At 40.8% G+C, this 26,230-nt stretch overlaps 1 protein-coding gene and 1 long non-coding RNA gene across 5 annotated transcripts in view; one reads left to right on the top strand and one right to left on the bottom strand.

The window, feature by feature from the left end:
* Window positions 1-11,219, top strand: part of LOC103351859 (uncharacterized) — a 105,599-nt gene extending 94,380 nt beyond the window's left edge. Inside the window, exon 4 of one of the 2 annotated variants that reach the window (XR_011385584.2) lies at window positions 11,096-11,219. This is a non-coding gene — a long non-coding RNA (uncharacterized LOC103351859). Of the gene's footprint in view, window positions 1-3,986; window positions 4,268-11,095 lie in introns of those variants that run through there. The other variant, XR_007912047.3, reaches the window with a different exon arrangement.
* The window catches only part of KIF4A (kinesin family member 4A), a 129,494-nt gene that overhangs the window by 78,988 nt on the left and 24,276 nt on the right, over window positions 1-26,230 (bottom strand). For all 3 annotated transcript variants that reach the window (XM_008272747.5, XM_008272749.5, XM_051827167.3), the window contains exons 9-11: window positions 8,435-8,551; window positions 7,650-7,825; window positions 1,494-1,555 (exon numbers count right to left, since the gene is read on the bottom strand). In XM_008272747.5, the coding sequence (XP_008270969.1) occupies window positions 1,494-1,555; window positions 7,650-7,825; window positions 8,435-8,551 (355 nt within the window). The remainder of the gene's footprint in view (window positions 1-1,493; window positions 1,556-7,649; window positions 7,826-8,434; window positions 8,552-26,230) is intronic.

The raw sequence follows: 26,230 nt of genomic DNA, 5'->3' as shown, positions 1-26,230 counted from the left end.
AATGGATAGACAAAATGTGTTACATCCAGACAATGGAATACTATTCAGGAATAAACAGGAACAAACTACTGATACATGTGATCACAGGGATGAATTTGAGCAACATAAGTGGAAGAAGCCAGACAAAAATCAGCACATTCTATGATTCCATGTACATGAAATGTCTACTAGAGGCAAATCTATATAGACAGAAGCAGATTAGTAAGTTGCCTTGGGCCAGCAGCGGAAATATGAGTGACAATAAATGGGCATGAGAGCTCTCTCTGAGATGCTGACCACGTTCTACAACTGGATTTTGGTTCAAGTCCCAGCTGCTCCACTTCCAATACAGAGCCCAGCTAATGTGCCTGGGAAAGCAGCACCTAGATGATGGCCCAAGTACTTGGGCCCCTGCCACCAACATGGGAACACTGCATGGAGTTCCAGGCTCCTAGCTTCAGCCTAGCCCAGCCCCTGCTGTTTTAGCCAGCTGGGGAGTAAATCAGAGAATGGAAGATTCTCTGTCTGTGTGTTTCCCTCTGTTACTCTGCCTCTCACAAAAATAAATAAAGCTTTAAAAAGAGAAACAATAATTGTGGGGACCAGTATATTTCCTGGACACTCTAAGCCTAAAAACAATAAGAACTGTACATACATGCAGTAAACTAGTTCATAAAAATGCTTCTCACAGGGGAACAGGCTAGCAGTTCTGAAACTATGTGTATACTAGAATTGAACAAGGAGGCGAACAGACTGTCCATAGTGAGAGCTGTGTTTCTAACTGAGAAAGAAGATACAGAGGACAGGGGAAACACTAAAATGAATCCTGCAGTGTTACAATGGAATCAGAGATAGCAACTTAAATTAATAGTTTGTAAGAATTACACAGAGAGACACAAAAACGCAGATATTGCCAAGCTTTCCTCACTGCAGGGGCCTAGAAGCAGTAAGACCCCAGTAACAAGGAGCACAGCTAGGGCTAGCAGCATCCAAGTCTTGGCTTCTAAACACCATTTTCCAAAAAAGAAACCAGGGATCCCTGGAGATATGGTTGATTCTAGAATTGAGACAGGGAAAACAGGAGTTTGGGACATCTTGAAGATGCTCAAAACACTTAAGGACTTATTTCAGAACACAAAGAACCAACCTGAAAGACTTGCTCTGAATGAACAATTACAGCATTTATGTACTATCTGAGCAATAAAACAAGTGACAGTAGTGGATGTTAACTCATAGACTAAATAGCCACAAGTCTATACAAGTATAACTAATCAGTCAAATAAACAAAACTGGGGAGAAGAGGCAGCTTTTCCTCACAGTCAAATTCCCATAAATGAATTTCTGAGGCCAGAACTACTTCTTCTTATGTCAGGTTATCTCACAGTCAACAAGGTTGGTAAGATCCCTCACCTTGACGCCAAGTGCTATCAGATATTTGAGCATATCGAGGACAAAAGCTATGAGGAGAAAGAGCCTTTGCTAGAATACACATTTAATATTAATCCAGCTCTTACTTTATAGATCCAGGCAGGGTACCTCCATGGGCTTGAAGCAACATGACCTGTAGCTGTTGAACCTGGGAGAAACAAAGAAAAATAATCAGCTAGTCATCAATCAAAAGCTATTTATCCCTTGGCAGTGACATTACTACGATTAGTACCAGGGTAATTATACTCAATTCCTATGAATTCTAGTTCAGATCATCATGAGCACTCCAGAAGGCATCAAGGGTTGATGAGTCAATAGTAAAAGGACAATCAGCATTATATGAACAACTATTATTTAGAATGAGTTATACCTTTTAGCTAAGCATCTTAATTGATTTTTAAAACTAGGTGTTCAACAAAAATTCAACTGAGCACCAAGCTAGGCAACATGGGGGCACACAAAAATCAAACATGGTCGATACTCTCAAGTTTACAATCTAGTTGCAGAGGATAAGCCTAAAGCCAGAAACAGGAGAAAATAACAAAAGACAGTGCTAAATTGTCAGATAGTTAAGTGCTTTAGGGTTCTGAAAACAAGCAAAATTAATGAAATCCCAAAGCAGTCCAAGGGAGGCCTCCCAGAGATGGACATTAAACCAGAGTAAATTTACAAGCTTCCACTCCATTTCCTCTTTTTTTTTTTAAAAAGATTTATTTTATTTATTTGAAAGACAGAGTTACAGAGAGAGACAGAGAGAGAGAGAGAAAGAGAGAGAGAGGTTTTCCATCCGCTGGTTCACTCCCTAGATGGCTGCCATGGCTGGAGCTGCGCCGATCCCAAGCCAGGAGCCAGGAGCTTCTTCTGGGTCTCCCATGTGGATGCAGGGGCCCAAGGGCTTGAGCCATCTTCTACTGCTTTCCCAGGCCATAGCAGAGAGCTGAATTGGAAGAAGAGCAGCCGGGACTAGGATTGGCGCCCATAGGGGATGCCGGCACTTCAGGCCAGGGCTTTAACCCACTGCACCACATTGCCGGCCCCTCCATTTCCTCTTAATATAAAGGAGGGGCTGCTCCGCCTCCTGAGACGAGTCTCCAGGCTTGTACTTGGGGCCTCCACTCTTCCTGCCTCCTTACAAATCTTATGCCTTCTGTCTTCAACTTCTCCCTGTTCTTCAGGATCCTTCTAGTAAGGCTCTCCCATTTTAAAACAAAAAGCACCTTCTGTAACCCTACTTCTTATCTTGCTTGCCCTATTTCTCTTTCACAACATTTGAGAGAACAGTTTCCCTCCATTTTCTCTGGCTCCCTTCCCATATGCTCCTCAACCTATTCCAATCTGATCTGTGTCCACATCATCCCACTGAAATTCCTTGCGAAGGTCACCAATGATCTGCACATCACTGAAGCCAGTGGGCATTTCCAGTCTCCATTCTTCCTGACAGCTGCCAGTATCTGGGATTACCAAACAGTATGCTTCCCTGGGTTTCTTTCTATTCTTCTAGCTGATCTTTTAAGTCTCCTCCTTGGCTTAGTATCATTCCATTTATCTGTTAAATGGTAAAGTTCCTCAAAGCTCAGTATCAGTCTTCTTACTTTAATCTGTCTCCTTATATTCTCTTCTTTTTTTCAAGACTTTATTTCTTTGAGAGGCAGAGTTACAGAGAGAGGGAGACAGAGAGAAAGGTCTTCCATCTACTGGTTCACTCCCCAAATGGCCATTATGGCTGGAGCTAGGACAATCCAAAGCCAGGAGCTTCTTCTAGGTCCAGTGCCCATATGGGATGCCAGCACTACAGGCAGAGGCTTAGCCTACTAGACTGTAGCGCTACCCCCCTTATATTCTCTTCTTAAAGTCTCATCTCTGCCTATTGTTTCAATTATTGTGTGTAACCTGGTGACTCCCAAATTTGTCTCTAACACAGATCTTTTGAACTTTAGACCTTCAACTTCAACTATGTACCTGGTATTTCGACTTAGTTCTGTCTGCTATGCTCAAACCTGGTACTACTTCAGTGCACACCAGGTCAGTGAATAGCCAATTCCACATTCCAGAAACCTGAGCGTCATTCTCCTCATTTCCTTATTTAATTCACTGGTTAATTCTGTCACCATCACCACAAGTCTAAATCCTGTATCTATCACTTGGACTACTGCAGTCCTTCTTCAACAGTCACAAATCTATTCCTGTGATGGTATAATCCATATCTATACAGCAGCCAGATCATCTCTTAAAAACAGAAATGAATGAGGTTGGCATTTGGTCTAGCAGTCAGAACGCTGGTTGGGCTGTCCATGTCACACACTGGAGTGTCTGGATTGGATTCCTGGCTTGGGCTACTGACCCCAGCTTCCTGCTAGTACAGAGCCTGGAAAGCGGTGGTGAGGCTCAAGTAGTTGGATTCCTGTTACCTACATGGGAAATCTGACTGGGGTTGCAGGAATATGGCAATGGAGCAACCAGATAGGAGCTCTCTCTTTTTTCTCTCTCTATATCTCCTTGCATCTCAAATAAATAAGTACAAAATCTTTAAAGATGTAAATGATCAATTTTATTGCTCAGTTGAAAATCATGTTTTTCAGGGCTGGCATGTGGCATAATGGGTAAAGCCACCATCCGTGATGCCAGCATCCCATATATGGGTGCTGGCTGTGTCTGGCTGCTCCACTTCTGATCCAGTCCCCTGCTAATGCGTCTGGGAAAGCAACAGAAGATGGCCCAAGTGTTTGGGCCCCTGCACCCTTGTGGAAGACCCGGAAGAAGCTTCTGGCTCCTGGCTTTGGTCTGGAACAGCCGTGGTTGTTAATTCTGCCTTTCAAATGAATGATTAAATAAATCTTTAAAAAATCCCTTTTTTAAACAATTTATGTTCATTTTATTTGAAACACAGAGAGACAGAGACATGGGTGGAAAGAGGTCTTCTGGCCAAACCAAAAGTGCAGAATTCAATGTTTCCTACATGGGTGGCAGAGACCTAAGAACTTGAGCCATCCTCCGCTACCTTTCAGTGTATTATGCATTAGCAGGAAGCTGGATAGGAAGTAGAGGGACTGGGACTTGAGTCAGGCACTCCTTGAGATGTGTGCAATGCATCTCAAGCAGGAACTTAACCACTGTGCCACATTCCTGCTTTTAAGACCATTTTTAACATTGCCTATGAGTTCTTCATCAGGTCTCTTTTCTCTAGCCTCATACTGTAATAATCTTTCCTTAATTTCTACATTCTAGCCACATTGGCATCCTATGAGTCCTTCAAATGCTCCTTCCTAACTTAGACCCTTTGAGTGCTTTTTATGTCAAGTACTGTCCTAAGTACTATATCTATATTAATTCATTAAACCCCCCACAAAAACCCAGTGAAGCAAGTACTACTATTTCCACTGCATAGATAGGGAAACTGAGGTACAGAGAATTTGCCCATAGTACATAGCTGGCTAGTTACAGACCCAGGATTTGAAACCTGGGCAGTCTGGTTGCAATGTCAATGTTCCTAACCACTATACTTTGCCACACAGGCTGTTTCTTTCCCTTGATCTCTGCATACTTCTACTCAATCCCAAATATCCTACTTCAAATGTCGCTGCCACAGGAAGCTTTCCCAGACTAGATATGTAACAGAGTATATGATATATATGCTCAGAACACACTATGTGTAGCATACTATCCCAGTTTATAATTATATATGATGATTATGTGTTCAATGTTTGTCTCTCACATTTGGCAGTGAGCTCCATGAAGTCAGAAACTGTCTGGTTTGTTAAGCAATGTCTCCAGCACAGTATCAGGCACATAAGTATCTAACAAATACTTCTTGCTGGGATGAAGGACCAAATGAATGATCAGGAAGAAGGAAGGGCATCTTGGTAATAGGAATAAACATGAAAGGGGTAGGAGAGATCAGAACTGAGTGTGGTATTTTTATTATTTAAATGACAATGCAGACAGGTAAATTACTTATATAAGGGGTATTCAAAAAGTTCACAGAAAGACAGCATTTGGTGCAGTGGTTAAGACACTGTTTGGAATACCCACATCCTATATCAGAGTGCTTGGGTTCAAATCCCAGCTCTGCTCTCCATTCCAGCTTCCTGCTAATGCACACCCTGGGAGGCAGCTTGTGGTTTCGGCCTGGCCCAGCCCTGGCTGTTGCAGGCATCTGGGGAGTAAACCAGTGGCTGGGAGATCTGTCTCTCCAACTTTCAATTATATAAATAAAAAGAGAAGCTCATAGACAATGCATATTATGAAAAAAAGTATGGACTTCAACATTTTTTTTTTACCAAAATAAGCCATCTTTTTAAATCAACTTCATTTTTTTTTTCTATACAATGACCCCTAGGAGGAGAGTGTGCTAATGGAGAAGGAGAGAGAAAAGACATTCACCTAAGAGTACCATCACAGAGGAATGCTATCAACAGGGTGAGCACTGGGCAGTTAGAAAACACTAGATTTCCAGTGGAAAGGGTATACTAAAAGCTGGAACACAAGAAACCTTGACCTCCTCAAACATGTATACATCCAATTCCTGTCTTAGTTCCTTTACCAAGGCTACTGAGTTGTTACACAACCAGTCATGCTGATATCACTAGCAATTCATGCTCATAGCCAGCTACCATTTCCATGTCTGTGACAGTGATTTCAAATCTTCTATGGACTTGCCAAGCCACCCTTAAGCTTTCTACCCTACTATCTGCTTACTCTTACTACTCCACTGAGAAGGTCGGCTGAAAATCCGTCAGTTCCCTTTCTCCTTCTCCCTCCAAAGTAGCTTCAGTGTATTCTTCCTATCCTAACCTCTTTTCTTCTGGCCTTAGGGGCCAGTAGCTCCTTTACTATCCAGAGAAAATCCTTCTTTGTGTTTAGGATCTCAACTAGTTGTGAACGAGTCCCTATTCTCAGTTTCAGTCTATCCCAACAGGTTCTTTCACTTATTAAGTCTCTTTCACATTTTAAAAACAGAGACCTGCATTTCTTGACCCTTGGCTACAAAGCTATTGTCTTCCCTTGCCTTGCCTTCTTGAAAAAAGAGCCTGTCCTGCAGCAACTTGCTCTTACCACTCCCTAACCACCATCTTACCGAGTTCACCCATACACTCTCTGCTGATAAAAATCAAGAGACACTTTTCAATACTTACTTTACACTTCGTAAATTTATACCTTTGACACCCTTTTGGAAGTGTTCTAACCTTGGCTTCCATGACACCCTTGTCATTCCTCTTGCCTACTCCTTAATAGCCTCTCTCACTGTCTTTCCTTTCCCCATGCCTTAGATGTTAGCATTCCCTAAAGTTCTGTTTTTGACCTTCTTCTCTTCTGCAATCATTCATTCAGCAAATATTTAGTGAGTGCCTTTAGTGAGGCACTCTTGGATCTCATCTACTCTAACGCTTCAGATACTATCTAAATGCTAATGACTCTCAAATTTCTACCTTCACCTCAACCACTCTATTTAAAACTGAGATAGCCAGCTATGTTTGCCCATTTCTACTTATGTGACCCTCTGGCCCTTCAAATTAAAAATACCCCAAACTGAATTCATCACTTCCATTTTCCTGATTCAGTTTTTCCTCCTGCATTCTCTGATTTAAGGATTAGCACTACCATTTGCTCAGTTATCCAAGCAAAGAATTTGAGAATCTGGACTCTTCCTACTCACTCTTCGTTTCCCACATCAGAATTGTTACCAAGTGAGCCTTATACATTCTAGCTCCTTCTTGTCTTTTTTCCCCTCTATTTTGGCTCTTTCTCTTCATCTCTGTCATTACTGTCCTTATTTCAGGCCACTCGCTCACCTGGTTTATTACAACAACCTAATTCATTTTCCTTCTTCCAGTCATGCCCACCTCTAATCTACTTTCTCTACACTTGCTAGGGTGATCTTCCTAAAACACACATTCCATCATGTTGCCCTCTCCCTTAAAATCCTTCAGTAGCTCTTCACAGCTGTCAAGTTGAATTCTAAATTCTTTAACACATCATATAACGGTTCAGCCAGGTTCGGCCTCTGTCTACTTCTCTAGCCTCATCTCCCACTGCTCAGTTCTTCATCAGTGAAACCTCCAATACCACCCCAATCTTAAATGGACAGCACACATGTTAACAGGAGTTATTGCAAGAGGTCCCCCACACTAACATGCTTAACCAACACCGCCAAGCTGCTGACAGAGGAGAAACTCAGAAACAGCAGCTCCATCGTTCCACTCACGCATTCGTAATTTTCCCTACAAAAGTTCAGTCCTTTATACCTGTTGCTTTAGATGATTAAGTTCAGCCATCTGGGGATCAATATTAATCACAGGCTTATTCTTGATCTTTCTTGCTCTGTCAGCATAGCGAAGGGTATTTAACGTTTCCTCTAGATTGGAGTCAGCAGGACTCACACAGGCTATCATAAGGGTATGGCTATTACCTCCCAGAGAATCTGAAAAAGAACAATAAAAGACAATGGAAGGAAATGAAACCAAACAAGTAGGACGCAAGCAAAGCTGTCCATTTGGGTTGGTAATTTCAAACACAGAGCTGTAGAAAAATTCGTTCTTGTTTGTGTCAATATAAAACAAAGGTTTCTGATGTGTGAAATGATATCGTTTAGAATCCTCCTGCACGTGTTCCCATTCACAGTAGAGACTATGATTTCAGGAGTTAACCAAGTTAAACCAACCAGGGCCTGACCCAGTAATATAGGAGCCACTATTAGGGTTAAATATTCTTAGGATGCCTTCTCTAGGAGGATTTTAACTCTCCAGGAAATTCTGCTTGGCAGTACTAATAATTAAAGGAACAGTAACCAAGTTCATCTTGAGGTACAAAGTACTATATACAGATTTCTTGGCTCTCAAAGCCTTATATGAAGACATCATTCCATTATCGCAGAAACCTCACTGCCAACAGTTCTTTCCCCGATTTATCAACCAGACAGCTGTGAAGCGAGAGTCCAAAGAGTTGGCTTTTTAACCTATTGTATCTTTGCTTTCTGAGCACTATCATTCTGAGGTAGTCTCTCTTATATTTAGAAGCACTTTGGGCTTACCTTGAAGTAGTCGAGTCAACTTGGAATCTCTGTAGGGCACAAAGCCACCCTTTTTATCATCTCCAAGAGCACTGATTACATTTCCCAAGCACAGGAGGCCTCGATTAATATTAATACCTAACAGCAGGAAACAGAATTTAAATTGTTTGGTAAAGCATCTAACATATACTGACATGGTCTTCTGAGAAAGAGAAGATAAAAAAGACTCATAGAAATATTGTCATCAACCTAAGGAAACTTCTTAATCCTGTTCACTTCTGATATTGCCTCTAAGTTTAAAGGACAAAGGTCTAAATGTTGGGCACGCACAATTGAGTCAATTGGTACTTCCTGCCCTTTGCCATAGAAACAAAGCAGACAGATAATGATCACCATGACAACCACCATCTGTATAATTATTTACATTTTATAATCATTACCACAATCCTTAAATGGATGCCGTGAAATTAGATGAACAATTTCTACCCATATTTTTGCCATCTTATTATTATTATTTTTACTACAATTCTCTTCTCATCTCTACCTCAGAGGTTGTTAAATGGCTTGCTTAAGGCCATGTCTAGTAAGTGGTGGGCCTGAAATTCCATCTCAGGATTTCAGTCAAGTCCTATGCTCTTTCTATTATATCATATCAGAATATCTATTCCCTTGTTGCTGTACAAAGGGTGAAGATTCCTTTCCACTTAATTGAATTTCAAGGTTTATTTTTAAACATTATAATAATCTCTGAGGTCCCTGTAAAACTCTTGTCTTCCCATTAAAGCATCTGTGAAAAGGTTGTATATTGTATAATGGGTAAGTGCATGGCTTTGGTGTCAGAGAGACCTGGGTTCCAATTCTGGCTCTGTCGATGACTAGCTGCACAATGTTGGCTAAGTTCCCTTGACAAAATGAGGTAAATTTGGGGATGACATTTAGCCTAGTGGTTAAGACATAGATCAGGACATCTGTGTCCCATATCAGAGTACTTGGATTTGATACCCAGTTCCAGCTCCTAACTCCAGCTTCCTGCTAATGCAGACTCTGGGAGGCAGTAGTGATGGCTCAAGTAATTGGGCTCCTGCCACCCACGCAAGGCCTGGATTGAGTTTCCAGCTTCAATGCTGCCCAGCCTCGGATGCTACAGGTATGTGGGGAACGAACCAGTGGATGGGAACTCTGTTTCTCATTCTTAAAAAATAATAAAGTGAGGTCAATCTATCCTTACTGGGCTGTGGTGGGAATTAAATAAGATACTACATGTAAAAGTGCTTCAACACATTTGTGAGAAACTTCAAGTTTAGGGGCCGATGTTGTGGCACAGCAGGTAAAGCCGTTTCCTCATTGTTGGTATCCCATATGGCACCAGTTCATGTCCCAGCTACTCCACTTCTGATCCAGCTCCCTGATCTGGCCTGGGAAAACAGCAGAAAATGGCCCAAGTGCTTGGGCCCCTGCACCTGCATGGGAGACCTGGAAGAAACTCCCAGCTCTGGCTCCGCCTGGCCTAGCCACAGCCATTGCAGCCCTTTGGGGAGTGAACCAGTGGATGGAAGATCTCTCTCTTTCTCTCTGCTCCCTGGCTCACCATGTGGTCCTTCCTCTTGCATGTGTTCTGCTAACACTGCCCTCAGCAGATGCCAGACCAATGGGGTTACCTGATCTTGGATGGTGACCCTGCAAAACCAGGAGCCCATATAAACCACCTTCCTTCATAAGTAGCTTTTCTTGTGCACTTGTTATAGTGATGAAAACTGAATAATACATGTACATTATGAGAAAACTATCAGATTTCAAAAATTTTTTGTACTCAGAAATCTTTTTTAAAGATTTATTTATAAGTCAGAATTACACAGAGGGAGAGATAGAGAGATCTTCCATCTGCTGGTTCACTCCTCAAATGGCCACAACAGCCAGGGTGGGGCCAGCCTGAAGCCAGGAATCAAACACTTCATCCCAGTCGCTCACTTGGGTGCAGGGGCCCCAGCACTTGGGCCATCTTTCACTGCTTTCCCAGGTACATTATCAGGGAGCTGGATCAGAAGTGGAGCAGCTGAGACTGAACCAGCACTCAAACAGGATGCTGGCATTGCAGATGGCGGTTTAACCCGCTAAGTCACAGCACCAGCCTGCAAACCCAGAAATCTTTTCATTCTATTTTCCATGAACTTTTTGAAGTACATTCAAATTAGGAGGTAGGGCATTTAGGAAGTGATTAGGCCATGGGGTCTCTGCTCTTAGGGATGGGAGTAATGGTTTACAAAAGGGCTACCCCCTCTTTTCTAAGATTTATTTATTTATTTATTTATTTAGAAAGTCAAAAAGAGGGATGGAGGGGCAGAGAGAGGGAGAGAGATCATCCATCCACTGGTTCACTCCCCAGGTAGCCACAATGGCCAGTGCTGGACCAGGCTGAAGCCAGGAACCAGGAATTTAACCTAGGTTTCCCACATGGGGCAGGGGCCCAAACACTTGGGCCATCTTCTGCTGCTTTTCTCAGGCCATTAGCAGAGAGCTGGGCCGGAGATAGAGCAGCCAGGCCATGAACTGGTGCCCTTGTGGGATGCCGGCAGCACAGGTGGCATACCGCTATGCTACAACACCAGCCTCAGCTAGGCCCTTTTATCCTTCTGTCCCCTTCTGCCACATGAGGATACAGCATTTGTCCTTTTTTCCCTTCAGCCTTTGCTGCCATGTGAGGACACTGTGAGAACATGCTCTCACCAGATGACGACTCTGCCTGTGCTGTGATCTTGGACTTCCCAGCCGCCAGAACTGTGAGCAATAAATTTCTATCATTTATAAATGACCTAGTCTAAGGCATTTTGTTATAACAGCACAAATGGACTAAGACAAATGGCATCATTATTGTTAGCTCTACTTTACCTTTTACTTACCTTTTGGACTACCTTATAACCTGAAACCTATCACACTTATAAGATTCTAAACTCCAAATTCCTCTCTGACTACATCCTGCATGGATCCTGCTTTTAACCCATATTGTGACTACCAGTATACTGACACTTTCTAATATTCTCAGTACATTTTCCTCTTCCTGTCCTTCAATTATCTATTCTGAACACTGTGGGCAATCATTTCAGTTACACTTTCCCAAGCAGTCACGGGATCAATGACCTTTATGCCTTCTCAACATGTCAATTCCTAACCTTATATTAAACTAGCTATATGTGTGTGTTTGTGTGTGCACACACACATGTGCAAACATGTGCACGAGTGTAAGGATGCCTATCTACAGGCTGCAATGCTGAAGAATAACATAACTTAATCAATTGGAGATATCATAAACATGCTACATGACCTCTGTCAATTGACAATCTTTTTTCTTAATCCTACTTGACTAACCTAATCTAATTCACCCTGGCAGCCATTATAAACACTCATCATTTTCAAGACTGTAAGGCAACATTCATTCTTTATTAGTAGATGATTTTTACCAAATACTTTAGATATGAAAGTTCTCCAAAAGGGCTCCCTAGCCTGCCCTTCTTCACCTCATACTCTTTCCTTTCCTTTGCTCATCCTTCCTCTTGTTCCAGATGAAGTAACTACCTTTATGTGCAGGGTTTTGCTTTGTACCTCTCCCTATGCTTCTATTCCCTCCATTTTCCCTGGGACCCATGATCCTTTAATTTTTCTCTCTCACTTTCTTAGATTTCAAAGTTATTTTCCCTTCACTAATTCCTTCTTTTCAATCTATATAGATGTTCAAATCACCCCAATCTAAAACAAAACAATTTCCTAAAGCAACCAACCCTTTCATTTCTTTTATTGCCAATTGGAAGAGATACCACTTTGCAATCATTTATCCAATCCCACATGTGAAGGAGAGCCTGCTGGGATTTTCAAACCTGTTCGCCAATATCTGTACCAATCCCTGTATTAGTCTTTTCCTTTCTTTTCTTTCCCTTTTTAGCCAAAGACAGTACTGTGCCACCTTGCTGGTCCATATCCTACCGGGATATAAAGGAGAGACGGCTGAGGTTTATCAAGGCTGTTGAGCAAAATTTCCACCTACAGTTTCATGTAGGAACAAAACAAAATTCCAGAAGAATCCTGAGTAGAATCTATGGCTAGTATGACCTAGGAAAGAACCACAGACTTATGGATAAAGCGAGAGTTTTTCCTCCCTGCTTCAAATTAGAGTCGAGGCTTTGGAACAGAAAGGAGCTGAGGGATCTGAATGGCTCTCTAGAAAGAAATCATCAGAAAACAGGATGTGATTCCCTGCAGTTCAGACATTAAAATGATAAGCTCTTGACAAGAAAGGAGTAAGTAACACCAGACTTAAAAGTTCCAATCAAGGATGACTCCAAAGAAAAATGCCCAATTACAATTACACAACCAGAAGTTCTCTCTGTAAGACTGAGAACAGATTTACTATGGCAACAAATAAATAATGAAGGAGAGATTTTAACTTCTTCAGAGTAAGGACTGTGACTTATTCATCTATGTATCTCTAATACCTAGCACAGTCCTACAATAATGTACACATATACTAAACATTCAATGAATAAAGAACAGAAGAGTTCAGGTTGTTCAGTGTTTTTGTGTGATGCCCTGTGGGCATAGCTCACTGAAAGTATTCAGTAGGCACTGAAAATACAGGTTTGGACATGAGGAAAGCAGTCTGGTTTGGAGATAAAGATTTAGGGAGTCAGGTTGCCTCATATTTGCTGTTGGTTGGATGCCGGGTTAGATGGTAAGACAATGAAGAGGAATAGTTCAGGAAACGGAATAGGCTTGCTCTGAAAGATAAATTCTTTATACTGCTGAATAGTATTCCATGACATTGATGTACCAGTTTAATCATTCACCTGCTGAAGGACATTTGGGTTGTTCCCAGTTTGAGGCTATTTTCAAAAGAGCAGCTGCAACATTCATCTATAGGTTTTTGTGTGAACATACATATTCATTTCTCTGGTATAAATGCCCAACAGTTGATAGCTGTGCTGTATGGTAAGCAAACATTTAGTTTTATAAGCAACTTCTGGGCTAGTTTCTAGAGTGGGTATACCATTTTATATTGTCACTGACAGTGTATGAGAGATCCAACTTCTTCACAGTCTCATCAACAAATGGAATTGCCACTATTTTTCCTTTTAGCTATTCTGAAAGGTATGCAGTGATATCTTATTATGGTTTTTATTTGTATTTTCTTTATGAGTAAGGATATTGAAGACCTTTTCATGTGCTTATTGCCAACTGTATATCCTTTTTGGTGAAATAAGTGTTAATGCCTTTTGCCCATTTTCTAATTGGATTGATTTCTGCTTATGAGTTTTGAGAGATTTTCATACAATCGAGATACAAGTCCTTTGTTGGATGTATTGAAGTTTTTTATAATGGAAAATTTTATGGTATTCAAGTTAATATAAAGAAAGAAATTACAATCATAAAAATAGCTATAATATTCTTATGGCTTAAAGATCGACCTACTCAATGTTATAAATTTGAACTTATAAAATACATTTACATGAATTTAAAATCTGTTTTTTAATCTATTTCAAATGTTAGAATTTGTTATAAGGTTTCATTTAAAAAAAAAAACAGTTCCTCTGCTTTAAAAAGAAGGCAGCTAAAAATCTGTTGTGGATGATGGGAAACAAATGAAAGGTTTTAAAGAGGGAGTTTGGACTTTAGAAATATTACCTTGGTAGTCAGTTGGAAGTGGATTTCATAGTAAAAACTGGTGTTTAAGAAACTATCTAGGTTTTTAACAGCTCAGGTGAGAGACCTCTGAGGACCAGTGCTGTGGAAATGGAATGCAGGGGATGGAACTCAGAGGTATTTAAGACGCAAATGATATGACCAAGTGGGCTTTTGGCTGTAGAAGGTGAAAAAGAAGGAGAATGAATGTGACATGTACTAATTCTAGAAATAAGGAAGATGTTCATTTATCCCACTAACCAACAGTTATTGAATGGTTATTAGGTGTCAGGAATTATGATGGACACAGGTGGCAGGAAAATAAGAACTGGTCCGTTTTTAAGGAACTCAAAGTCTAATGGGGGGAAATAAAAAATCATAAAGAAAAGAAAGAACACTATGAGAGAGAGGCAATCTTCCAAATCTTGATAAGGCTTGAGTTACAACTTTTTGGGTAAATGCATTTGTCAAAAGCTAACTAACAATATATACTAAAAATTTTTAGCTTTCATTATACATTTTATATTAAAAACAAAATATTAAATGCTGGGGCTCGCATTGTGGCTCATCAAGTTAAGCTGTTGTCAGCCATACTGGCATACCATATAAGTACCACTGTGAGTCCTGGCTGCTCCATTTCCAATCCATCTCTCTGCTAACACACCTGGGAAAATAGTGGAGGATAGTCCAAGTATTTGGGCCCCTGCCACCCATGTCAGGGACCCAGATGGAGTTCCTAGCTCCTGGCTTTGGCTTGGCCCAGCCATGGCCATTGCAGCCATCTGGGGAGTGAACCAGTAAATGAAGATCTTTCTGTCTCTCACTCTAACTCTGCCTTTCAAACAAATATTTTGAAAAATGCCAATTAATGTTATACAAGCTGAAGTATTTAGGAGGAAGTATACTAACGTGTGCAACTTACTTTAAAATGTATTTCATGAAAGAATGTAGATTGATGAGTAGATAGATGGCTAGGTATGGGGTATTCCTGTAAAATCTTTCCAGTTTATAGTAATTTTGAAAACTTTCATCATAAAATGTTAGAAAAAAAAAAAACACTAACAGATACCAATTTCTGGAAAGACTTTGATCCAGGGTAGAGGTTTCATAGGTGGGTGGCATGTGAGTTGTGTTCTGAAATATCAGCAGGAGTTGCCAGACCAAAAGGGAGCAAGAAGCCAGGCATCCAGTGAGGACCTACAACAGGTCAGGCGCTATGCCAGGCCCTAGTGATTCAAAGATGAATCTAATACAGTTCCTGTGTCTGGCTTGCTGTCGACTGAGGTAGTCAGATAGGTGAGGAGATGCTGTCACGCAGGATTGGGGTAGTGTCCGTGTAGGACAGAGGTGAGCACTGGATGAAGGGCACCTAATCCACATTGGGGACACTGGAGGTGATCAAAGACAGTTCTCTGGGACCAGCATTGCAGTATAACAGGTTAAGCCGCTGCCTGCAATGCCAGCATCCTATATGGGCACTGGTTGGAGTTCCAGCTGCTCCCCTTTCCATCCAGCTCTTTGCTAATGCACTTGAGAAAGCAGTGGAAGATGGCCCAAATGCTTGGGCCCCTGCACCCAAGTGGGAGACCCAGAAAAAGCTCCTGACTTCTGCCTGGCCCAACTCTGGCAGCTGTGGCCATCTGGGGTGTGAACCAGCAGATGGAAGATTCTCTCTCTCTGCAACTTTGTCTTTCAAATAGATAAAATAAATCTTCAAAGACAGTTTCTTCAAGGAGATGACAGCAGACCTTTAACATCCGAGTGTTTAAAGGGCAAAACTGAGTTAGCCACCTGGAGCCAGAGGGAAGGCACTTCCTGCAGAGGGAGCAGAGCCTACAAAGACACCCAGATGAGAGCAAGTTGGCACACTCAGTGTGGGCTAAGCAGACGGCGAGGGAGGAGTGGGGAGAGGGGAAACTGGCCCGGTAGGGAGGGTAAGGCATCAAGACCACGCTCAGTGACGTGGTACAAAGTGAGGAGCTTGGGAAGTGTTTCCAAGTCGGAGTGACATGGCCAGGTAGGAGGTTTAGGAAGAATAACCTGGCTGGCCAGTTGGTAGATGGCCAAAAGGATGCCTGACTAAAGACAGGGAAACCAGCTAGAAGGCTTGTTAGAATCAGAGAAATGATAAGGGCCTGAACTAAGGAAGTGGTAGTAGGGTTCGAGAAAAGAGAGTGATTTGAAATATGAGAGGGTAGTACTGCCAGCTGACAGGTCTTGGGAACTGGTGGGATTGGTGGAATAAGCCAGAGTAAAAGAAGAATATAGAATGATGCCCTGGATTCCTGGCCGGAGTAACTGGGCAGATGCAGGTGATGGAAGGGCTGGTTTAACAGAGAGGCAGGGAGGGACAAGGGGTTCTGTTTTATATGTGTGGACCAGGAGGTGCCTGCAGGAAATCCATGAGATTTCCACCCCACCCCCAGCAACCATATTTACAGGCAGATTTATGTGTTATGGGTGAAGACAGAAGTTTGGGAGCAAAGCATTTTAGGTAGGAGTTATAAGCAAGTATGTAGGTGAGACTCCTGGAGGGGAAAGGTGGGAACAAACAGTAGGAAGACAAAAAAATCCCCAGGACAGAATCTGGGCTGTGTTTCAGCTAGGAGTGGGTGGAAGAGGAGGAATCTGGAAGAAGAAAAAAAAAAAGAGTTTCCAGAAAAGTGAGAGGAAAATGAGGAGAGGGCAGTGCCACAGTCAATGGAAGAATGCTATTGTCTAGAATAAGAGGCAGGGCGTCAGACACGGCAGTCGTCAAGGAAGGGGAGGACCGAAGGGAGCTGAATGGGTTCAGTTGCTTAGGTTATTGGCTGACACTGGCAGAGACAGTTTCAATGGGATGAGGATGGAGGGCTGGTAAAACAGCAGAGAGGAAAGGGGAAGAGAGTAGCATTAAGAAAAGGACGAAAGATAGTGTTTTATTTTAAAACGGGAGAAACATTAGGCCGGCGCCGCGGCTCACTAGGCTAATCCTCCGCCTAGCGGCGCCGGCACACCGGGTTCTAGTCCCGGTTGGGGCGCCGGATTCTGTCCCGGTTGCCCCTCTTCCAGGCCAGCCCTCTGCTGTGGCCAGGGAGTGCAGTGGAGGATGGCCCAAGTGCTTGGGCCCTGCACCCCATGGGAGACCAGGAAAAGCACCTGGCTCCTGGCTCCTGCCATCGGATCAGCGCGGTGCGCCGGCCGCAGCGCGCCGGCCACGGCAGCCATTGGAGGGCGAACCAACGGCAAAGGAAGACCTTTCTCTCTGTCTCTCTCTCTCACTGTCCACTCTGCCTGTCAAAAAAAAAAAAAAAAAAAAACCACGGGAGAAACATTAGTATGCTTCTATGCTGAGGGGGAAGGCAGTAGAGAGGGAGAGATTAAAAAAACACAGGAGGAACAGGGATGCTTCATGAAACCAGGTTTCTGAGGCAGTGGCAAGAAAAAGAACAAAACCCAGCAGACAACACACAGGTGCAATGGCACAGAGACCTGAGACAAGAGAAATGTTTGGGGAAATTGGGGGTAGACTGCTGTGGCTGGAGACCTGCAGTTTGTAGGGAAGTGTCAGGAGATGAAGCTGGAAACATAGAGGGGCCAGAAAACGATAATGTGGTCCCTCGGCACTACAGAATTTCAGAGGAGAAAAAGTACATGAGAAGCTGAAATGGTTAAAACAAAGGCAATGTCTAAAACCCCAAAGACTTCAGCTGGGCCATAAAAGATGGCTATGTTGTAGATGGTTTGATTGTGGGAGCTGGGGGCAAGTGTGTCCCACATTCTAGGGGAGAAGAGGAGGCAGCTATGATGAGAGTACACAGAATTATCCAGGCACATTGTGGGGCCCATGTAGTTGGAGTGGAGATTGTGCGTAGAGAAACTTGAAAGGTGGTTGAGGAGGTAGACTGGGACCAGGGCACCAAGGTTTGGGAGGCCTGTTTATGGTTTTCAGACGTCATTCCACACGCAGAGACATGCCACTTCAAAGCTTCTATCCAGGAGAGGTACCACATACAAAGTGATCTTTTAAGGAGCTTAAACCAGCTATCGTATTTAGAATGGGATACCTCAAGGTGTAAAAGTTAGGAGGCTACTGTCCAGATATGCAGGATAAAAACAAGGACTTCACGGAGACAGCATGAGCAGACTGGAAGTGGTACAACTCCGCAACAGTGCTAAGGAAGAACTAAAAGCAGCTAGTGGATGCTCACTCCTAATTGGTGAGATCATGCTGGGTGCAATAGTTACCCTAATGGAACAGCAAGAAGAAAAAGCAAAAGAGACTGATTAGGAATTGTTTGAGTTGGGAAAAGAACTAGGAGAGTGAAGATTTATAAGCCAAGAGAAGAATTTCAAAAAGGGTAGGTTCACATGTAAATGCCACAGAGATGTCAGAAAAGATAGGCACTGAGAAGAATCAGTTACGTCCAGTAATTAGGATATCCCTGGTGCGGGCTGGCATTGTGGCATAGTGAATTAAGCCACCTCCTATGATGCTGGCATCCCATCTGAGCACCACTTCAAGTCCTAGTTGCTCTGCTTCCTATCCAGCTCCCCGCTAATGTACCTGGGAAAGCAGCAGAAGATAGCCCAAGTGCTTGGGCTCTTGCCACTCATGTGGGAGACTCAGATGGAGTTCCAGGCTCTGCTGTGGCCATTTGGGGAGTGAACCAGGATGGATGATCTAGATCTCTAGATCTCACTCTCTGAATCTCTCTGTAACTCTCCTTTTCAAATAAATAAAAATGAATCTTAAAAAAAAGATATCCCTGGTGATCTTTTACATGGTAGTTTTAGCAAGGTAAAACAGACTACCCAGATAGTGAATCAGATTGGATAGAAGCCAAAATTACAAAATAAGATTTAGTCCCATACACCAAAACAAAGCTAGAAAATAAAATATTAAAAGATTCTATTTATGTTGGTTACATGGGTCTACTCAGTTTGTGAAAATTCATCAAGCTATACACTTATGATGGGTGTACTTCTGTCTGTATATTATAATTCAATAAAAAGTCTTAAAAATATCACATATAGTGTTGTCAATAGAAATTATCTAATAGAACAAAATATGTATGGGACTGCTACCAAGTAAAAATGAGAAACAAAAGAAGTTCTAAATAAATGGAGCATGATACTAAGTACATAGATTTAGAAGCCTTAACTTTGGTTCAAAAGAATACCCAGAGAAAAACCAAAGGACATGTGAGCATTTAATATATGATAGAAGTGGCATGGCTTATCAGTAGGGAAAGGTTGGGTAACAGTGCTGGGACAAATGAGTATTTGCAAAAACAAAACTGGACCCCTACACAACACCATGTCCAAAAGACAGTTCCAGATGGATTTAAAGACTTAAAGACTTAAATGTGAAAGGTAAGACTATGAAGCTCTTATTAGATAATACAGGAGAGTATCTTCAAGACCTTGGGGTTCAGAAGAATTTCTTAAACAAGACACAAGATACAGTATTCATAAATGAAAAGAGAATGAAAAAACAAGCCAGCAATGAAGAAGATTCTTTAAAAATCATATGGGAATGGGAATATTTGCAATAAATATAACGGGCCAATTACTAAAACCTACAGAGTATAAAAAACTTCTTTTAAGAATCATTAAGACATCATGACAAGGGCCTCGGGTGATTACTGATGCCATAAACAAGAGTGTCAATTTGTTAAGTCAACAACAGGAGTCACTGTGCACTTACTCATGTAGGATCTCTGTCCTTAATGTGCTGTACATTGTAATTTAATGCTATAACTAGCATTATACTCAAACAGTATTTTTCACTTTGTATTTCTATGTGGGTGCAAACTGTTGAAATCTTTACTTAATATATGCTAAACTGATCTTCTGTATATAAAGAGAATTGAAAATGAATCTTGATGTGAATGGAAGGGGAGAGGGAGCAGGAAAGGGTAGGGTTGCAGGTGGGAGGGAAATTATGGGGGGGGGGAAGACATTGTAATCCATAAGCTGTACTTTGGAAATTTATATTCATTAAAAGTTAAAAAAGAAAAAAAAAAAGAATCACTAAGACAGACATTCAATAGCAAAATGGAAAAGGTTTGAACAGACATGTGCAGAAAAGAAAAAAAAATATGTGACCAAAAAGTACATAAAAAGGTGACAAAAGTCATCAAGGAAATGAAAATTAAAACTACAGTGCAGCATTACCACACAATTATGAGCAGCAAAATTAAAAGCTGACAAAACGGTGTCAGAGGATATGGAGCAAGAGAGACTCTTACACATTGGAACAAACACTTTGGAAGACAATTTGGAATACCCACATTCCATGATCCAGCAATTATATGTCTAGGTATACCCTAGAAAGTTCTAACACATATGCATCAGGATACATGTACAAGAAGGTTCACATAGGCATTGTTGATAATAGCCAAAAACTGGAAACAACTGAAATATCCATCAATAGTTGAAAGAATAAATTGTGGCATAGTCATCCAATGGAATACTACACTGAAATGAAGAGGAATCACTCAAACATGATGTTGAGTGGAAGATATAAGACACAACAGATTATATGCAGTATGATTTCATTCATATAAATTTTAAAAATAGACAATACTAAATTATACTGTTTAGAGATACCCATATACACAGGTGATGCTGCTATCAAGAAAAGCAACAATGTCACCATAACAGAACTCAGGAGAATAGGTAATTGGAGAGGGATGGGAGGTCTCATGATCTAGGAGCAGCATGCATGGGTGCTGTATGAGTTTTGTTTCTCAACCCAAGATGGTAGTTACATGGGTGTTCACTTTATAATGATTTATTAAACTTTATACATGACTTGGGCAATTTTCTGTACCCATGCTAATGAAATTCAGACAGAATCACATGTGTTGCTAAGCAGTAGAAACTTTTTTGAGAAGCTTAATTCTAACACAAGGGAGACAGGGTAGCAGAGACAGAATTCAGGATTGAAGGAATTTGGATAATTCAAAAAATCTGTAGAAAATGGAATTCAGGGGCTAGCGTAGTGCGGTGAGCAAATCTTCTGCTTGTGACACACGCGTCCCATATCAAGTTCCAGATGCTCTGCTTCAGATCAGAAGGCCCTGCTAATGTGCCTGGGAAGGCAGCAGAAGATGGCCCAAGTGCTTGGGTCCTTGCACCCATGTGGGAGACCTTGATTCAGCCTGGCCCAGAATGGGCTGTTGTAGCCATTTGAAGAGTGAACCAGTGGATATAGAAGATCTCTTTCTGTCTCTCCCCTTCTCTCTTTCATTCTGCCTTTCAAATAAATAAATAATTAAATATTGTTTATAAAAAAGAAAAAATGGAATTCAAAGATATATTTATTTTGGTGCAAAAGTATTTTGAAATCCATGCATAGTTTTTTCATAATATGCATTTTCCATGATCTTTTTGAAGATTCTTTGTACATTAACTGAAAATACTTGTACAAGAATATTCAAAGCAGTACTATTCCTAACATATAGTCCCAAACTCAAAATTACCCAAATGCCCATCCAAGTAGAAAAGATATATAAATTGTGGTATATTCTTCAGTGGAATACTGTATATTATTGAAAATGAATGACCCACAATTACATGCAATACTACAGAGTACCTCACAAACATAATGTTGAATTAGGGTTATCAGATTTAGCAAACAGAAAAAAAATACAAAATATCCTGTCAAATTTGAAATTTAAGATAAACAAAGAAATCATTTTTGTTAATAAAAGTATGTGCCATGCATAATGATTTGTCATTCAGCTGAAATTTAAATTTAGCTAAGCATCCTATGTTTTCTCTGGTGACCCTACACTAAGTGAAAGAGGTCAGACACAAAGAAGTCCATTCTGTAAAATTAATTCAAGACTAGAATTCTGGACAGTAGGTACCCTCTAAGGAAGGCAGTACCAGAAAGAAGGTACAGTGGCACTTCTGGGATGCCTGTAATATTGTTTCTTCATCTGGTATCATTTATACTGATGAATTTTACTTTGTGAACATTCATTGAATGGTTATGCTTTAGGCACTGTTCTGTTGTATATATAAATTATAATCTATCTGTTATCTATCTGTAATCTAATTATAACCTAGCTGGCAATGACCTAAATATGCTTTATGTTCAAAATAAAAACAAAAAATTGGGATACAATTAATAAGAAATATATAGCAACCATACCAACTAAAGGGAGAGAAATACATTGGACAGGTAATTTAACTGGGAATATAAATGGTCTATAAATATAAAACTATATTCAGCTTCACTAATAACTATAATAATGAAAATGAGATCCCATTTTTTACTCATCATTTTGATAATATACTTAGTAAAACGTTAGAAAAATGAATAATCTCATGCTATGCTTTTGTGGGAGCTTGGTAGCATCTGTTTTTAAAATGTACATGGAGGGGCCGGTGCTGTGGTGCAGTGGGTTAAAGCCCTGGTCTGAAGAGCTGGCATCCCATATGGGTGCCGGTTCGAGTCCTGGCTGCTCCTCTTCCAATCCAGCTCTCTGCTATGGCCTGGGAAAGCAGTGGAAGATGGCTCAAGTCCCTGGGCCCCTGCACCCATGTGGGAGACCGGAGGATCAGCACAGCTCCGGCCATTGCAGCCATCCGGGGAGTGGACCAGTGGATGGAGGACCTCTCTCTCTGTCTCTACCTCTCTCTGTAACTCTGTCTTTCAAATAAATAAAATAAATCTTTCAAAAAAAGTACATGGAATTGGGGAAGGTGGTGAGCTGAAGGTATTCCAGATTCCCTCCATTCCTATCTTTGATTCAGTTATGGTTCTTAAGCAAAATAGGTGCTGGAGCCAGCCAAGACTGAGGTGGCAGGGCAGGGAGCAGGAGTGAGGCAGGCCTGTTCATCTCTGATGCTTCCTCGAGGGTCTGTCAGAATCACTGATACCATGCCTACTGCTACAATGTGGGCTCATGGGCAGAAACCACTGTGCCTTTCCCACAGTGGCAGCTGTGAGTTCAGGAGCCCTGCCGTTAGACTTGAGCCTCAGTGAGCAGGCGAAAGGCAGTAACAATACCCCTAGGGGACCCAGAAGCCAAAGAGAAGAATACTTAGTACAGGACTCTAAGGAACTAGAATTACTAAAGGAAACAGACAACTTGCACTCAAAAAAATTTTCTGGATCTAAACAAATTACATATAATTCACTAAAACCAACAGCAATTATCATTTCAAATAATAGAACACTAACCCCAATCCAATTTTAAATCAGAAACTAGATTCTCATGAGGAAAACAACATTAGAAGCCCAGAATATATCCATCAGCACACTTCTTCTTGCTAACAAAGAGTAAGAGTTACATCATAGAATAAATATTGTCAGTGATGTTTTAATGGATACCATTTTATATCTCAAAATTCAAGATTCTAGTTAATAAAACACTACCAGAATAGAGCTATATTATCAAGATAGATGAATCTCACCAACATAATGTTGAACCAAAAAAATAATCAGTTACATAAGACAAATACACCATGAACCATGTATGTAAAGTTTAGAAAGAAGCTACATATCACTCCATATTGCTAACGGATATACAAAGAAATTGATGGGAATGGTAAACAGCATTTAGAACAGTAATTAAGTTCACCTCTCAGTCTGATGCAATCTGCCCCAACCCCTCACCACTCAAATTACACTGGTCTGGAAAGAGTACCAAAAACCTCAAAGGACACACCCATTTGCCTGTTTTATCCCTCATCTATACAATGATGCTGAAGCCCTTGACACAGGTGTCAAACTGTGTTGCCAAGTGGGAAAGAAATTCTTACCCTAGTTACTAGATATGATTCTCCAGTGTCTCTTCAACCTGTTTGAGTGCTTTACCCATGTTCCTAAATTATGAGTGTTCCTTGCTAATATTTAGTGTTGGTTCCCTCATTATCTAGTCTTTTCCTATACAACTCCCCCACCTATAGATTCCCAATAATTATCTCCAGCACAGATGTTGCCTCTGAGTTCTTGTCCTGAACTTGCCATTTCCTCCCGAATTTTTCTAATACGCACTCCAAATCTGACATGTCCAAAATCAAACTCATTATTTTTCCCTCTGCTGTCTTCTTCCTACTTATAGCCATGCATGGCTTAACGACACGGATCTGTTCTGAGAAAGGTATCATTAGGTGATTTCATCACTATGCAAACATCTTAAGTGTACTAAGATGGCTATGACATCACTAGGCAATATAATCTTATAGAACCACTGTGGTATATGTGGTCCACCACTGACTGAAATATGAAATATCATTAGTGTAGCACACAACAGTACTTCTTTTTTTTTCCTCCCTAGTTTCCCTTCAGCTCTTGGCATCATCTTCTACTTGATCTTAAGACTCAACTCCGATAATGTCATCAACTTCTTTGCCTCACAAATCAAATTTGACCCACAGCTACATCTTCTTTCTCCTACCCCCAGTAATGCAGCATGTAACAAAATCCTGATGGGCCGTACCACCCTTCTGAAAATACTGCAGAAGGGCTAGCAACTGTCCTAGTTCTCTAGAGGTAGAAAATGATTCCCTCCCACAGATGGGTATTTGCCTTTGGGAATGCCAATTTGGGAGCTAAGGAAAACTTCGTTCCACTGCTATAATCCATACCCACAAATGCCTTTTCTATCCTCAAAATCTATTTCAAATGTTGACAAGCACCCTAGCAAGCTCCTAGTGGTCTCAGTTCAGCTGAGACTGTACAGGAATATCAGTGGGATCATTATATTCTTCATTAACTACTCAGAGCAACTAAACAGAGAAGAGGGAATTCATTATGAAGAGGCTACTATTTACTAGGAATTATGCAATGTGTTTTAGAAAAATATGAATTCACTTAATTCCCACAACCCTATGAAGGTATATGTTTTATAAATAAGGAAACCAAAATTCTGAAGCTAAGATGTGAATCCCAGAAATGGTATGTAAAAACACTCTAATACAATTGAAAGGAATTCCTTTAAGAGCCTCTGAAAGTCTACAAAGATGCTGCCAAGTGGGAAGAGCACCAAGCACCTGAGAATCCATCACTTGTAGATTAGAAACTGGGAAATTCCTGTGAAATCAAAAGCAGATATATCAGATTGACATGGAAAAAAATACAGAGGAGCACTGCTGTAAAAAGGTGCCACCAACTCCAAGGGTGCTGCAGACTGGGAGGTAGTACATTTGGAAAACTAAGGAGGACCATGGGCAATGGCCAAGCAAGAGCAGCTGGTGGGCTAGTAGTCAATGACATGGCAGGAATAAATCTACACACAAAAAATTATATATAGGATAAAGCAATCTAGTACAAGAGAACATTAGACGGGGTTTAAGTGAATGAACACATGAATGAAATCAAGCTACATAGTTTCTATAAGATAAAAAGGGCTAACAAAGAGAAAGTAGGTAAAGGAACACTAATGAGACTAATGAGACAAAATAGATAGCAAGCTATAAGACATGTGTCATGATGCTTTATACAGCTAGCAACCTAGTTTCAAAATATATAAAGCATAAACAGAATTTACAAGGAGATATTGACAAATCCTTGGTCATTCTTAGTTAAATTAACATTAATAACAAGAAAGGTCATAAAGATCAGAATAATACAATTAGCAAGTTTATAATAGGTGTGTGTATATATATACAAAACTATATACTCAACAAAAAATACACTTTTCAAATACACATGGGATATTAAATAAAGACCAAGCTTCAAGGAAGAGAAATCAAACGTATTTGTTGGTCATAATGCAACAAACTAGAAACTAACAAAAGGAAACACAGAAGTACCTTCTAGAGAATTCATAGGTTATAGAGAAAATAGAAAAGGAAAAAGCATCCTATTTAGAAATGAACACTGAGAATACCATTCCTCAAAATTACACAATTACATTCAAGTGGTACTCAGACAAAATGAGCAGCTTTAAGTGTATCTTTTTAGAGAAGGACAATTGAAAATAAATGAGCTATACCATCAAAAGGAACACAAACACGATGTGCAAATAAAAGGAAGAAGACTTATCTTAATTGTGGTTAAATCTCTATATCTATTTTTTTTTTAAAAAAAAAAACACTTATTTACTTAAAAGGCAGATTTACAGAATGAGAGAGATAGATCTTTCATCTTCTTTTTTTATTTTTTTTTATTTTTTGACAGGCAGAGTGGACAGTGAGAGAGACAGA

This window comes from Oryctolagus cuniculus, chromosome X (assembly GCF_051225735.1).
Source record: "Oryctolagus cuniculus isolate XC-2025 breed Fujian yellow rabbit chromosome X, ASM5122573v1, whole genome shotgun sequence".
Taxonomy (NCBI): Eukaryota; Metazoa; Chordata; class Mammalia; order Lagomorpha; family Leporidae; genus Oryctolagus; species Oryctolagus cuniculus.
This window is presented reverse-complemented; position numbering and strand designations above follow the sequence as displayed.